At 44.3% G+C, this 16,336-nt stretch overlaps 1 protein-coding gene and 1 pseudogene across 1 annotated transcript; one reads left to right on the top strand and one right to left on the bottom strand.

Moving 5' to 3' along the window:
- LOC133381895 (zinc finger protein 420-like) overlaps positions 1-16,336 on the bottom strand; it is a 154,425-nt pseudogene that overhangs the window by 57,265 nt on the left and 80,824 nt on the right.
- LOC133381902 (zinc finger protein 883-like) lies at positions 947-12,191 on the top strand. The gene is made up of 2 exons (XM_061621477.1): positions 947-1,029; positions 6,685-12,191. The coding sequence occupies exons 1-2, from the start codon at positions 987-989 to the stop codon at positions 8,607-8,609; spliced, it is 1,968 nt and encodes a 655-aa protein (XP_061477461.1). The 5' UTR covers positions 947-986; the 3' UTR covers positions 8,610-12,191.

Raw genomic sequence — 16,336 nt, 5'->3', positions numbered from 1 at the left:
TTGGGAATCCTTGGCAGTTTTCTGGGTTCTGAGCTTCCCCTTGACTAAGGGTGGTTAACCAGTTTAAGGGGTGGTGGCAGTGTACCTTATACTGTCATTCTTGCAAAAAGGAAGTCCCTTCTCGGAGCTGTGTAGTGCCAAGGTTGCCAGGGATTCCATCTCATCTTCTGCACATGATGGATCAGCATGTCATGGAAGATGTTGCAACATCTCTAATAAATATTATATTTTGATGGAATTGATTTTCTTTTTATGGCCGCAGCTCCTTGATCCTGAAGCGTGTATCCCCCAGGATTCAAATCTTTCACACAGTCAGTGGAGGCAGGGGGTTTCATGTCGGTGGGGCAGTGGAATCCACTCCGGGTTTTCCCAAATCTTCACTGCTCCCAGCTCTCTAAGTGGCGTCTCTGTTGATGCCTCCTGCGATCCCTGCAGCTGCCATCAGACCTCTGCAAAGGCAGACAAGTGCCGGAAAGGCTGATCCCTCTGGGGAGGGAGAGAGAAAATGTGTGGGTGGCGGGTGCAGGCGTAAGGAGATCCCGGTCTCTGGAGCTGCGGCAGGAAGGGGGAGCAGCGTAGGTGGGATTGGAGGAACTGAAGGCAGCCAAAGTTTCCCTGCTCCAAATAGCTCCACTCATCCCTGCACCCGTTTCTTGCGCTGCGGGACCCAGAGCGACAGAGGAATCTAACAGGTAAAGGAAATGAGGGTTTAGGTTAACTTCAGCTGTTCCCTCGGAGCCTTTTTTAAAAAAATGTGCATGGCATTTTTATTTTTAATCTGGAGAAGCATCACCGGCCAGAAAGGGGCTTCCCGCCTCCCCTCTCGCTGTCCGTGCGAAGCAGCCGAGGAGCTCCAGCCACTTTAAGGGTTAACAAACGACGACCGAGCGGAAGGAAAGGGCGCAAAGGAGGGACTTCCCTTTCCTGCCCCCCTCCCTGCGAGAAATGCATGCTGGGAGCGCCGGAGGAGCCCCTCTTCGTGCGCGATGTTGGCGAGCGCGGTTGCGCGGGGGGAGCCTCGAGACAAAGGTGTGCAATTGGGGGCGGAGGGGAGGGGGGGAGGGAGAGACACACCCCCTGAAGCGCCCCCCAGCAGACCCTCCAGATCGGAGCATCCCGCGGTGGTTCTGGGGATGAATTTCGTGGCCTTCAGCTTGGAGATGGAGGCGCCCCATAGTCGGGGCAGAGCTAAGGAGACGACAGTGCGCTAAATGGGCCACTTCTGCATGTGTCCTCGTTTGTCCTTTGGTTCAGCTGCGATAGTTTGAATAGTGAGGCTCTTCTGCCAATGCCGCCATTCTGCCAGCCCTCCCCAGTTTCCTATCCTGTTAGCATTAAAGTCGCCGTTTAATTCAGGAAAGAAGAAACGTGGCCCTGCTCTCCTTGTTTTAGGGTAGCCTGGCAGAGAAACTGTTTAGCCAGTGACATTTTTCCTGAAATGGGTGCAAATTGGTGGGAGCTACTTCCTGCTCCCTCTTCCTGCACCAAGTGTAAGTTCCCTACCAAATCAGAGGGTGTTATCCAGTTTCTCCACACCAAGCACCTTTATGGCACATCCACAGTGTACATGGAAAGCATGTGGCTTCCTCCAAAGAGTCCTGGGAGTTGTAGTTTATGAAGGGTGCTGGGAATGTAGCGCAGTGAGGAAAAACTATTCTCCAGGATTCATTGGGGGAAACCATGTGGTTTACATTTGTGTTGAATGTGCTGTAAATGTCTGGTGTGATCATACACTTCTATCATGTCTCCTCTAAATATTTTTTTCTACAGCAAAAATCCCCAAATGTTACCACCCTGGAGTAGTTTGGTTGCCCATTTCTCTATCTCTTCCACCTCTAGAATGCTATTTTTGTGGTCAGGCAACCAGAACTGTAGACAGTATTCACTAATAGGCCACCACTCACCATATGCCCAGAGGCACATATTACCAAATTTTTCCAAGCTGCACAAGAAGTGGATTGGACTGTGAAAGACCAATCCAAATTGTGTTTGCATTTTGACCAATTTGTAGGGTAGTCCAATATCGTAGAGAGGAGGTCAGATCTCTCGCTCCCCTGGTGCATTCACTATAGTCGCCTGATTTCCCTGCTTTTTAAAGTTTGATAGAAATATTTGTTGGCTGTAGGTACGTTCTGAAAGTGCAAGGTTTTTTGCCTATTAGTGAATTTCTCTGCTTTTTAATCTGGGAGGTAAGAATTGGGATCCTGTTCAAATTTGCTGAGAATGGGTTGATCATTTGCATGCTTATTGAGTTCAGTGGCATTTACTCCCCTGCAATCATGCTTAGAATAGGTGGAACTGACTACAGGGGATGGGAAGGGGAGAAGGTGGAGGAGGGAGGGGAGGAGGACAGGTTTGATCATTTGCACGTTTGTTGAGTTCAGTGGGATTTGCTCCCATGCAATCATGCTTAGGATAGCTACAACTGACAGGGGGATGGGAAAGAGGGCTGGAGTGGGCAGGCGAGGAGGAAGAAGGAAGAGGGGAGGGGAGGAGGAAGGGAGAGGAGAGGGGAAGGAGGGGAAAGGCAGGTCTGATAATTTGCATGCTTATTGAGTTCCATGGGATTTACTCCTATGCAGTCATGGTTAGGATAGGTAAAACTGACAATGGGGTGGAAGAGGGGGAGGAGAGGGGGAGGGGAAAGGAAGGGGGAGGGCAGGGCAGGCTTGATCATATGCTTGCTTATTGAGTTCAGTGGTATTTACTCCTGTGCAATCTTGCTTAAGATGGGTAAAATTGAGTCACTCTGACTGAAGACCTTTCCACACTCCAAGCATTTACAAGTGAAAAAAAATCATTGAAAGCAGATGGCTTCCTCCCAAGAGTCCGGGGAGTTGTAGTTTAAGGGTGCTGGAAATGTAGCGCAGTGAGGAAAAACTCTTTATCCAGGATTCGTTTGGGGAAGCCATTTGCTTGACATTTGTGTTGAATGCGCTTTAAATGTCTGCTGTGATCATATATTTCTATCTTGTCTCCACTACGCTTTTTTTTCTACAGCAAAAATCCTCAAATGTTGTGACCCTTGATCAATTTGGTTGCCCATTTCTCTACCGCTTCCACCTCTAGAATGCTATTTTTGCTGACAGGCAACCAGAACTGAAGACAGCATTCTAAGTAGGCTCACATCTTAGATGTGTATAATGGTGTTATGATATAACCAGGCACCTGGTTGGCCACTGTGAGAACAGGATGCTGGACTACATGGGTCACTGGCCTGATCCAGCAGGCTCTTCTTATGTTCTTATGATATTGGCAGTTTTATTTTCAATCTGTGTCTTAATGATCCCTCACATGGAATTCACCAATTTCATAGCTATAACATCAGTATCTTAATTGAGGCATCCGCTATGACCTCAAGGTCTCTCTCCTGTCAGTCACCAGCAGTTTTTTTACTTCTGTAAATCACTTTAAGCTTGCTTACATTTAATCTCTTATGTACACCGCCCAGAGAGCCGCCAGGCTTAGGGCGGTATATAAATGAAATTAAATAAATAAATAAAAATAAATAAATAATTGCATTTGCTCTTTAATACCCAACCCTGCTTGGAGAGGTCCTTTTGGAGTTCCTCACAATCTCTATTTTAATCACCCTGAACTTGATATCAACGGTAAAGTTGGTTACCTCACTTCTCACCCCAAATCCATGTGATTTAGAAACAAGTTTAAAAGCACAGGTCCTAATCCTGATGATTGGTGGGGGGGGCACTTCTTACATCCCTCCATTGGGAGAACTGTTCATTTATTCCTGCTTTCTCCTTCCTGATCTTTAAACACTTACTGATGCATGAGAGCATATTTCCTCATATCCCATAATTGCTGTGTTGCACTCTGTGTTTGGGAATTCTGTCTAATAATATTTTCCACTTCTTTTCCCGGAACAGCTAATAGGCCTCTGATTTCCCGGTTACCTTCTGTGTCCTTTTGACTTTCAAATTGTAATACATTTGCCAGTCCATATAGTAGCAAGTCTTTGTTAGAAGATCAGCAATGTCACATTTGGGCTGTTTTAAGACCTCTCCGGTAGATGCCATCTGGACCTGACATGATGTGTGAACACTAAAGGAAAAGATCCCGGTTGCCACATCTCTCTTCAGAGTGGAAGTGGAGGGCAGATGATGTCCATGCCTTGCCTGGGAGTATTAATGAGAAAGGCAATGGTTTTCTTCTTCCAGGGATGGGTTACCTTTGAGGAAGTGTCCTTGCACTTCACCAAGGATCAACGGGCTCAGCTGGCTCCAGACTAGAGAGCTCTGTACAAGGAGATCATGCGGGAGATTCATGAGATGGCGATTTATGCTGTTAGAATTAGGAGAGTTTAAGGATAGCCTTCTTAGTCCCTTCCTGGCACCCCTGCTTTGCAAATCTGACCCACTATGCTTTTCAGATTATCGGTAGAGCTGCCATCATTTCCTACACCCCCTTTTCCCAGAGAGGAAGACTCTGGGGGGGCAATTTAGTACTTATGATTCTGGGATCCTAGGACAGCACCCCCTGCGCTTCCCAGCAAGAGCCCTCTTTAACTTACTGTGTAAGGCCTAAAACCAACACTTTCCCCTGTTGCTGCCACTAATCTGAAGAGTCAGCTTTTCTTTAGCACCTCAAAATCGTTTTACCCGGTAGTGAGGAACACACGTTTTAGCTCAAGTATCTACCTGATCCTAAGTCACTACTTACCTCCAGGATAATGGTCCTCTCAGGTGTAAAGCTGTTTGGCTGGTCCACTGCAGGCTTTTTCCTGATGGTGGATGAGGCACAAAGGCTGCATATCACAGCCCACCTTTGAAGGATATTTCTTCCCACGTAGGTTTGCTGGGCACTGGGCTCTCTCGGATCAATTAAAGCTGAATTCACGTAGTATAGGTGTGTGTGTGTTATGTGCCTTAAAGTCGACTATGACTTATGTCGACCCTCAGAATCAGTGACCTCCAGTAGCATCTATCCCAAACCTCCCTGTTCAGATCTTGTAAGTTCAAGTCTGTTGCTTCTTTTATGGCAACAATCCATCTCTTGTTGGCCTTCCACTTTTTCTACTCCTTTCTGTTTTTCCCAGCATTATTGTCTTTTCTAGTGAATCATGTCTTCTCATGGTGTGTCCAAAATATGATAGCCTCAGTTTCATCATTTTAGCTTCTAGTGACAGTTCTGGTTTAATTTGTTCTAAACACCTAATTATTTGTCTTTTTCATGCTCCATAGTACCCACAAAGCTCTGCTCCAACACCACATTCCAAATGAGTTGATTTTTCTTTTCACTGTCCAACTTTCACATCCATACATAGAGATCAGGAATACCATGGTCTGAAAGATCTTAACTTTGGTGTTCCGTGATCCATCTTTGCATTTGAGGATCTTTTCTGATAGCTGCCCTCCCCAATCCAAGACTTATTCTGATTTCTTGACTATTGTCTCCAATTTGGGTAATGACTGTGCCAAGGTATTGATAATCCTTGACAAGTTCAATGTCCTCATTGTCCACTTTAAAGTTACATAATCTTCTGTTGTCATTACTTTAGTGTTCTTGACATTCAGCTGCAGTCCTGCTTTTGTGCTTTCCTCTTTAACTTTCATCAGCATTCAATTCAAATCATTACTGGTTTCTGCTGTGAGTATGGTATCGTCTGCATTTATTTATTTATCTATCTATCGATCGATCGATCGATTGCGCATCTGGCTGGTTGTCCAGCCACTCTGGGCGACATACAAAATAAAAACATGTAATTACATTAAAACATTAAAATCTCAACAGTAATAGTAAAACCTAGCCCACCCCAAAAGCCTGCCTGAAGAGCCAGGTCTTCAAGGCCCGGCGGAAGCTCATCATAGTGGGGGCATGACGCAGATCATTTGGGAGGGAATTCCACAATGTGGGGGCCACAATTGAAAAAGCCCTCTCCCTAGTCTTCACCACTTTACCTGTTTTAACTGGTGGGATGGAGAGAAGGCCTTTTGAGGTTGATCTTGTTGAGCGGCATCTCTAATGATGATGGAGGCACTCTTTCAAATAGACTGGGCTGAAACCGTGCAGGGTTTTAAAGGTTAAAACCAACACCGTGAATTGGGCCTGGAAAATAACTGGTAAACGGTGTAACTCCTTTAACACTGGAGTAATGTGATCTCGCTGGCGGCTGCCTTTAATCAGGCGGGCTGCCATATTCTGTACCAGTTGCAGCTTCCAGACCATTTTCAAGGGTAACCCCGCATATCTTCAATTATTGATATTTCTCCCTCCAGTTTTCACACTTCCTGCATCTTCTTCCAATCCAGCTTTCTATATAATATGTTCTACATATAGATTAAACAAATAGAGTGTCGTGTTGCAGGTAACATTTTGCGAGGGAGGGAGGGGATGCGAGTTGCCCTCTGGGCAGTTGAAAGGGCCATGTTCCTGTCAGACAGGATACATCCTATGTTTGTAAATTCCAGCTGTTCATATGTACTGGGCTGTACCCCTTAAATGGAGGAACAAGGGAGCAAATTTTTGTTACAGTTGTCTCTCTCTGGTCTCTTTTCAAAACCTGTTACCAAGCACCTACTACTAAACTAACGCCATACAAGGCCTCGCTTTGACAGTTAAACTCTGATATCAACAGAGCTCCCAGAAATACGTTTCAAAGTACAAATCATAATATATTCACAGGATTTCTCCACAGCATTTTATCTCCTTTCTGTTTCATTTTATCAGGATACATCTGGGGGTCCAAGGCTGAGGGAGAACCATCTGAAGTATCACTGGAAAAAGCTGAGGAGCAGATGCAGGAGCAGAAACTGAGGAGTCAAGATGGAGCAAAGAGACAAGAGGAGCGACAGACGCACACAGGGGAAAAACCTTATCAATGTTTCGAGTGTGGAAAGAGCTTCAGGAAGCGTTCTGCCCTTACTTCGCATCAAAGAATTCACACAGGGGAAAAACCTTATAAATGTTTGTTGTGTGGAAAGGACTTCCGTCGGAGTGACAGCCTTACAATGCATCAAAGAATTCACACAGGGGAAAAACCTTTTAAATGCTTTCAGTGCGGAAAGACCTTCAGTGACAGTAGAAACCTTTCTTCCCATCAAAGAACTCACACAGGAGACAAACCTTATAAATGCTTGGAGTGTGGAAAGAGCTTTAGTCAGAGTAGCACCCTTACTTTGCATCAAAGAAGTCACACAGGGGACAAACCTTATAAATGCTTAGAGTGTGGAAAGAGCTTCAGTCAGAGTAGCCACCTTACTTTGCATCAAAGAACTCACACAGGGGATAAACCTTATAAATGCTTGGAGTGTGGAAAGAACTTTAGTCAGAGTAGCACCCTTACTTTGCATCAAAGAAGTCACACAGGGGACAAACCTTATAAATGCTTGGAGTGTGGAAAGAGCTTTAGTCAGAGTAGCCACCTTACTTTGCATCAAAGAACTCACACTGGGGACAAACCATATCAATGCTTTCAGTGCGGAAAGAGCTTCAGTCAGGGTAGCCACCTTAATTTGCATCACAGAACTCATACAGGGGAGAAACCTTATAAATGCTTTGAGTGTGGAAAAAGCTTCAGTAACAGTAGCGGCCTTTCTTCGCATCAAAGTAGTCACACAGGGGACAAACCTTATAAATGCTTGGAGTGTGGAAAAAGCTTCAGACACAGTAGCGGCCTTTCTTCGCATCAAAGAAGTCACACAGGGGACAAACCTTATCAATGCTTGGAGTGTGGAAAGCGCTTCAGTCAGAGTGACCACCTTACAAGGCATCAAAGAATTCACACAGGGGAAAAACCTTATAAATGCTTGGAGTGTGGAAAAAGCTTCAGTAACAGTAGCGGACTTTCTTCGCATCAAAGAACTCACACAGGGGACAAACCTTATAAATGCATGGAGTGTGAAAAAAGCTTCAGTCACAGTAGCGGACTTTCTTCACATCAAAGAAGTCACACAGGGGACAAACCTTATAAATGCTTGGAGTGTGGAAAGAGCTTCAGTCAGAGTAGCCCCCTTACTTCGCATCAAAGAATTCACACAGGGGAAAAACCTTATAAATGTTTGGAGTGTGGAAAGGACTTCAGTCAGAGTGACCACCTTACAAGGCATCAAAGAATTCACACAGGGGAAAAACCTTTTAAATGCTTGGAGTGTGGAAAGGGCTTCAGTGACCGTAGCAACCTTACTTCTCATCAAAGAACTCATACAGGGGACAAACCTTATAAATGCTTTGAGTGTGGAAAAAGCTTCAGTGACAGTAGCGGCCTTTCTTTGCATCAAAGAACTCACACAGGGGACAAACCTTATCAATGCTTGCAGTGTGGAAAGGACTTCAGTCGGAGTGACCACCTTACTTCGCATCAAAGAATTCACACAGGGGAAAAACCTTATAAATGTTTGGAGTGTGGAAAGGACTTCCGTCGGAGTGACAGCCTTACAATGCATCAAAGAATTCACACAGGAGACAAACCTTATAAATGCTTGGAGTGTGGAAAAAGCTTCAGTGACTGTAGCGGCCTTTCTTCACATCAAAGAATTCACACAGGGGACAAACCTTATAAATGCTTTCAGTGTGGAAAGGACTTCAGTCGGAGTGACCACCTTACCTCGCATCACAGAACGCATACAGGGAACAAACCTTATATGTGCTTGTAGTGTTGAAAGACCTTTTGTCAGAATAGCTACCTTCAGGCACATCAAAAGATCCTTTTAAGGGAAGAGATGTATAAATGCTTTGAATGTGGAAAGTACTTTAAGCAGAGTTCTGCTCTTTCTCTGCATCCATATGGGGAAGCCGGGCTTCAAACAGGATTTTTATGGAGAGTTTCAGACCCGCGACAATGTTCTTCTCTTAGCTTAACCACAAACTGTTCCACTTCCCTTCACCCCATGCCGTGGAGTTGGAATCGTGGAGTGGGAGTCGGAAGCAATTTTGGGTGGAGTTGGTAGAAATGTACCGAGTCCGACTCCGGCTTCAAGATAAAATTAATATTTTAATAGAATAGTTACAGGAAGCATGAAAATCATGATAATCGTGGCAGAAAGTGGGATTCTGGGTGTGGTTATTTTTCCCGTCCCCTTCAAGGGTGAAATAATGTTTGCATTTACTTACACCAACCTTTCTTTCCTTTGGTCTTGTTTCCCAAAAAACAGAACTCACCCAATCTTGACAGGACATACCAAACCCCATTTTATTGGACCACAGGGGCTAAGTCCGAGGTTGGATTTGCACTTAACCATTTCCATTCCATTGGCATAAAAATGGGGGCCGTATCAGTGAGGTTCTCTTCATTCAAAGGGATTGGTACAAGGGCAACGCCTCCCTCCCCATGGATAGGGAGTAGGGAGCATATCCAACAGTTACTCACACTAGAGTGAATGAGACCAACATGTATATAAAGAAACACCCCTTTCCCCATTTTCCAGTATTATTTTGGCTTGTCTCTGCAGGCAACTCTTCAAGATTCCATTGTCACTTATCTTCCTCAGTCCAGCAGGAGTTTTAGGGTGAGAAACACGAGCCAAATTCCACTGTAGCACTAGAACACCTCTTCCTTTCAGTGTCTAAGGTGCCTGGGAATCCAGGTGCCACAATGAGTGTGGAAGATACAAGGTCAACAGGGAAATTGTTTCATGGGTCAAAGTCACAACTGGTTCAGCTCAGCTCCGTTCTTGCGCTGTGACACTTGTGCAGTTGTTTGCACCTTGCAGGCAGAATGGGCCATCAGCATCACTTGATATGGACCTTGCCACCAATCCCCAGGGAGAGTGGGATGACCAGGCTCCATGAGGGGCTCTGGAACGGCCTCTTTGACCTATGAATGCAATCTTCTAACAGCCTCAATTAATACACATCAGTACTTCCATAAGGCTTCAACCTCTAACTTTAACGTGGAAGGATGAGAGAGAAAAGGTGGTGAATGGGGCGTGCACATGGGCCATGCCATCAAAATCTCTACGGAGACAATTCATGCTCACGGCTAGCAGTGCTGGAAGTGGGGCAAGAGCCACTGCTGTTTTTGTTCTTATGCTTCTGGAGATAGAGTGAGGGTCTTCAGCTGGCTAGGCTTGCCTACCTTTACCTGTGCTGTGCTCTGACTTGTGTTGCGTTGCAGACTGATTTGTCTGCACTGACCGGCAGCATCACTCTGGCATTTCAGAGAGGGAGCCTTTCTCACCCTTTGTGGTACTGCTGGGGACTGACCTGGACTGATCCTTAAGAATGATTATTTCTTTTTCTGGACTGACTATGCTCTAGACCAGTTGATCATGGAACAGTTATAAGAACATAATCAAGCCCATCTAGTCCAGCATTCTCTTCTCACAGTGGCCAACCAGGTGCCTGGGGGAAGCCCACAAGCAGGACCCGAGTGCAAGAACACTCTCCCCTCTTGAGGCTTCTGGCAATTTGTCTAATCTTCTTTTAAAACCATCAAAGCTGGTGGCCATTACTGCACCTTGTGGGAGCAAATTCCATAGTTTAACTATGCGCTGAGTAAAGAAGTACTTCCTTTTGTCTGTCCTGAATCTTACAACATTCAGCTTCTTTGAATGTCCCGAGTTCTAGTATTATGAGAGAGGGAGAAGAACTTTTCTCTATCCACTTTCTCACTGCCATGCATAATTTTACACACTTCTATCATGTCTCCTCTGACCTGCCTTTTCTCTAAACTAAAAAGCCCCAAATGCTGCAACCTTTCCTCGTAAGGGAGTCGCTCCATCCCCTTGATCATTCTGGTTGCCCTCTTCTGAACCTTTTTCAACTCTATAATATCCTTTTTCAGATGAGGTGTCCAGAACTGTACACATTATTCCAAATGCGGCCGCACCATAGATTTATACAACGGCATTATGATATCGGCTGTTTTATTTTTAATACCTTTCCTAATTATCCCTAGAATGGAATTTGCCTTTTTCACAGCTGCCGCACACTGGGTCGACATTTTCATCCTGCTGTCCACTACAACCCCGACGTCTCTCTCCTGGTCGGTCACCGCCAGTTCAGACCCCATGAGCGTATATGTGAAATTCAATTTTTTGGCTCCAATATGCATAATTTTACACTTGTTTATATTGAATTGCATTTGCCATTTTTCCGCCCATTCACTCAGTTTGGAGAGTTCTTTTTGGAGCTCTTCGCAATCCCTATTTGTTTTAACAACCCTGAAAAATTAACTGTCGTCAGCAAACTTGGCCACTTCACTGCTCACTCCCAATTCTAGGTCATTAATGAACAAGTTGAAAAGTACAGGTCCCAATACCGATCATTGAGGGACTCCACTTTCTACAGCCCTCCATTGGGAGAACTGTCTGTTTATTCCTGCTCTCTGTTTTCTGCTTTTTAACCAATTCCTTATCCACAAGAGGATCTCTCTTATTCCATGATTGCTAAGCTTGCTCAGAAGTTTTTGGTGAGGTACCTCGTCAAAAGCTCTTTGAAAGTCTAAGCACACTATGTCCACTGGATCACCTCTATCTATATGCTTGTTGACACTCTCAAAGAATTCTAATAGGTTACTGAGACAGGACCTTCCCTTGCAGAAGCCATGCTGGCTCTTCTTCAGCAACGCTTGCTCTTCTATGTGCTTAGTTAATCTAGCTTTAATAATACTTTCTACCAGTTTTCCAGGGACAGAAGTTAAGCTAACTGGCCTGTAATTTCTGGAATCCCCCCTGGATCCCTTTTTGAAGATTAGCGTTACATTTGCCACTTTCCAGTCCTCAGGCACTGAGGAGGACCTGAGGGACAAGTAACATATTTTAGTTAGCATATCAGCAATTTCACATTTGAGTTCTTTGAGAACTCTCGGGTGGATGCCATCCGGGCCCGGTGATTTGTCAGTTTTTATATTGTCCATTAAACTTCCAATGTGAAGACAGATGCAAAGAATTCATTTAGCTTCTCTGCAATCTCCTTATAGTTCTTTAGTACACCTTAGACTCCATTTTCATCCAAGGGTCCAGTCGCCTAGCTAGATGGTCTCCTGCTTTGAATGTATTTACAGAATTTTTTGTTGTTGGTTTTTATGTTCTTAGCCATGTGCTCCTCAAATTCTTTTTTAGCATCCTTTATTGTCTTCTTCAATCTCTTTTGCCAGAGTTTGTGTTCCTTTTTATTTTCTTCATTTGGACAAGACTTCCATTTTCTGAAGGAAGACGTTTTGCCTCTAAGAGCTTCCTTGACTTTGCTCATTAAGCATGCTGGCATCTTCTTGGCCCTGGTGTTACTTTCTCTGTTCTGTGGTATGCACTCCAGTTGAGCTTCTAATATAGTGTTTTTAAACAACTTCCAAGCATTTTCGAGTGATGTGACCCTCTGGACTTTGTTTTTCAGCTTTCTTTTTACCAATCCCCTCATTTTTGTGAAGTTTCCTGTTTCGAAGTCAAATGTGACTGTGTTGGATTTTCTTGTCCATTGGACATTTACATGTATGTTTAATTTAATAGCACTATGGTCACTGCTCACAATCGGTTCAACAACACTTACATCTCGCACCAGGTCCCGGTCCCCACTGAGGATTAAGTCCAGGTTTGCCATCCGTCTGGTCGGTTCCATGACCAACTGGTCTAGGACATAGTCATTTAGAATATCTAGAAATTTTGCTTCTTTGTCATGACTGGAACACATATGCGGCCAATCTGTGTATGGGTAGTTGAAGTCACCCATTACTACCACATTTCCTACTTTGGATGTTTCCTCAATTTTATATCTCATCTCAAGGTCCCCATCGGAAAGGGTGTGAGACAGGGGTGTATTTTATCACCCTATTTATTTAATCTATACACAGATCATATCATACGGAAAGCAGGATTGGACCAAAAAGAAGGAGGTGTGAAAATTGGAGGGAGAAACATCAATAATTTAAGATACGTAGACGATACCATACTACTAGCAGAAACCAGTAATGATTTGAAACGAATGCTGATGAAAGTTAAAGAGGAAAGCACAAAAGCAGGACTACAGCTGAACGTCAAGAAGACTGAAGTAATGACAACAGAAGATTTATGTAGCTTTAGAGTTGACAATGAGGACATTGAACTTGTCAAGGATTATCAATATCTTGGCACAATCATTAACCAAAATGGAGACAATAGTCAAGAAATCAGAAGAAGGCTAGGACTGGGGAGGGCAGCTGTGAGAGAACTAGAAAAGGTCCTCAAATGCAAAGATGTATCACTGAACACCAAAGTCAGGATCATTCAGACCATGGTATTCCCGATCTCTATATATGGATGTGAAGAAGGAGGGGGACTGCGAGCGAAAAGGGACTCGAGATTCCTGTCCCTGAAAGACTTGGGAGCTCTGGTGAGGTAAGCAGCTCATCTGCATACTTTCTTTCCCACCAGGCTCGGCGGCGCGCGCCTGAGAGGGGCACGTGAATTAAAACACACAGACACACACACAAACTAGAATCCGTTCAACTAATTCCTGGCACTGACAACAGGGACAACAAGACTGCCTCTGAGAACAGGAATAGTAAACAACAAACAAAAACTGGAGGGGCATCAATCAATTGTTGTCACCTGCAAGGGGTGCGCTTTGTTCATCTTCTTGACGGAAAACATCCACGATTACACTCAATAGAACACAGGAGGAACTAATCAAACAGGGAACAACACAAAGTACAGGAAGAAATTGACAAGCAAGAAGAGGACTGCAACAAATCCCCATGGAGGACTGTCACTTTTACCCCCACAAAAGCAAGTATTGGGAAGGTTATGAAAACACTGCCGAGGATCTGACTCCTACATGCAAGAGGGAAAAACACTGAAATGTATATAAGAACATAAGAAGAGCCTGCTGGATCAGGCCAGTGGCCCATCTAGTCCAGCATCCTGTTCTCACAGTGGCCAACCAGGTGCTTGGGGGAAGCCCGCAAGCAGGACCCGAGTGCAAGAACACTCTCCCCTCCTGAGGCTTCCAGCAACTGGTTTTCAGAAGCATGCTGCCTCTGACTAGGGTGGCAGAGCACAGCCATCATGGCTAGTAGCCATTGATAGCCCTGTCCTACATGAATTTGTCTAATCTTCTTTTAAAGCCGTCCAAGCTGGTGGCCATTACTGCATCTTGTGGGAGCAAATTCCATAGTTTAACTATGCGCTTAGTAAAGAAGTACTTCCTTTTGTCTGTCCTGAATCTTCCAACCTTCAGCTTCTTTGAATGTCCACGAGTTCTAGTATTATGAGAGAGGGAGCAGAACTTTTCTCTATCCACTTTCTCAATGCCATGCATAATTTTATACACTTCTATCATGTCTCCTCTGACCCGCCTTTTCTCTAAACTAAAAAGCCCCAAATGCTGCAATCTTTCCTCGTAAGGGAGTCGCTCCATCCCCTTGATCATTCTGGTTGCCCTCTTCTGAACCTTTTCCAACTCTATAATATCCTTTTTGAGATGAGGCGACCAGAACTGTACACAGTATTCCAAATGCGGCCGCACCATAGATTTATACAACGGCATTATGATATCGGCTGTTTTATTTTCAATACCTTTCCTAATTATCGCTAGCATGGAATTTGCCTTTTTCACAGCTGCCGCACACTGGGTCGACATTTTCATCGTGCTGTCCACTACAACCCCGAGGTCTCTCTCCTGGTCGGTCACCGCCAGTTCAGACCCCATGAGCGTATATGTGAAATTAAGATTTTTTGCTCCAATATGCAAAATTTTACACTTGTTTATATTGAATTTCATTTGCCATTTTTCTGCCCATTCACTCAGTTTGGAGAGGTCTGTGGAGCTCTTCGCAATCCCTTTTTGTTTTAACAACCCTGAACAATTTAGTGTCATCAGCAAACATGGCCACTTCACTGCTCACTCCTAATTCTAGGTCATTAATGAACAAGTTGAAAAGTACAGGTCCCAATACCGATCCTTGAGGGACTCCACTTTCTACAGCCGTCCTTTGGGAGAACTGTCCGTTGATTCCTAGTCTCTGCTTTCTGCTTCTTAACCAATTCCTTATCCACAAGAGGACCTTTCCTCTTATTCCATGACTGCTAAGCTTCCTTAGAAGCCTTTGGTGAGGTACCTTGTCAAACGCTTTTTGAAAGTCTAAGTACACTATGTTCACTGGATCACCTCTATCTATATGCTTGTTGACACTCTCAAAGAATTCTAATAGGTTACTGAGACAGGACTTTCCCTTGCAGAAGCCATGCTGGCTCTGCTTCAGCAAGGCTTGTTCTTCTATGTGCTTAGTTAATCTAGCTTTAATCATACTTTCTACCAGTTTTCCAGGGACAGAAGTGAAGCTAACTGGCCTGTAATTTCCGGGATCCCCTCTGGATCCCTTTTTGAAGATTGGCGTTACATTTGCCACTTTCCAGTCCTCAGGCACGGAGGAGGACCCAAGGGACAAGTTACATATTTTAGTTAGAAGATCAGCAATTTCACCTTTGAGTTCTTTGAGAACTCTCGGGTAGATGCCATCCGGGCCAGGTGATTTGTCAGTTTTTATATTATCCATTAAGCTTAGAACTTCCTCTTTCGTTACCACTATTTGTCTCAGTTCCTCAGAATCCCGTCCTGCAAATGTTAGTTCAGGTTCAGGGATCTGCCCTATATCTTCCACTGTGAAGACAGATGCAAAGAATCCATTTAGCTTCTCTGCAATCTCCTTATTGTTCTTTAGTACACCTTTGACTCCCTTATCATCCAAGGGTCCAATCATCTCCCTAGATGGTCTCCTGCTTTGAATGTATTTATAGAATATTTTGTTGATGGTTTTTATGTTCTTAGCAATGTGCTCCTCAAATTCTTTTTTAGCATCCCTTATTGTCTTCTTGCATTTCTTTTAGCCAGAGTTTGTGTTCTTTTTTATTTTCTTCATTCGGACCAGACTTCCATTTTCTGAAGGAAGACTTTTTGCCTCTAAGAGCTTCCTTGACTTTGCTCGTTAACCATGCTGGCATCTTCTTGACCCTGGCGGTACCTTTTCTGATCTGCGGTATGCACTCCAGTTGAGCTTCTAATATAGTGTTTTTAAACAACTTCCAAGCATTTTCGAGTGATGTGACCCTCTGGACTTTGTTTTTCAGCTTTCTTTTTACCAATCCCCTCATTTTTGTGAAGTTTCCTCTTTCGAGTCAAATGTGACCGTGTTGGATTTTCTTGGCAATTGGCCATTTACATGTATGTTTAATTTAATAGCACTGTGGTCACTGCTCCCAATCAGTTCAACAACACTTACAGCTTGCACCAGGTCCCGGTCCCCACTGAGGATTAAGTCCAGGGTTGCCGTCCCTCTGGTCGGTTCCATGACCAACTGGTCTAGGGAATAGTCATTTAGAATATCTAGAAACTTTGCTTCTTTGTCATGACTGGAACACATATGCAGCCAGTCTATGTCTGGGTAGTTGAAGTCACCCATTACTACCAC

Source organism: Rhineura floridana, chromosome 3 (assembly GCF_030035675.1).
Source record: "Rhineura floridana isolate rRhiFlo1 chromosome 3, rRhiFlo1.hap2, whole genome shotgun sequence".
In the NCBI taxonomy this organism is placed as follows: Eukaryota; Metazoa; Chordata; class Lepidosauria; order Squamata; family Rhineuridae; genus Rhineura; species Rhineura floridana.
Note: the sequence above shows the minus strand (reverse complement) of the source record. Positions and strands in the feature narration are given on the sequence as shown.

Coding starts and splice junctions, on each gene's coding strand:
- LOC133381902 (XM_061621477.1), top strand. CDS start 987: ATGTTGGCGAGCGCGGTTGCGCGGGGGGAGCCTCGAGACAAAG. Junction 1,030..6,684: donor GGGGGAGCCTCGAGACAAAG/GTGTGCAATTGG, acceptor TCATTTTATCAG/GATACATCTGGGGGTCCAAG.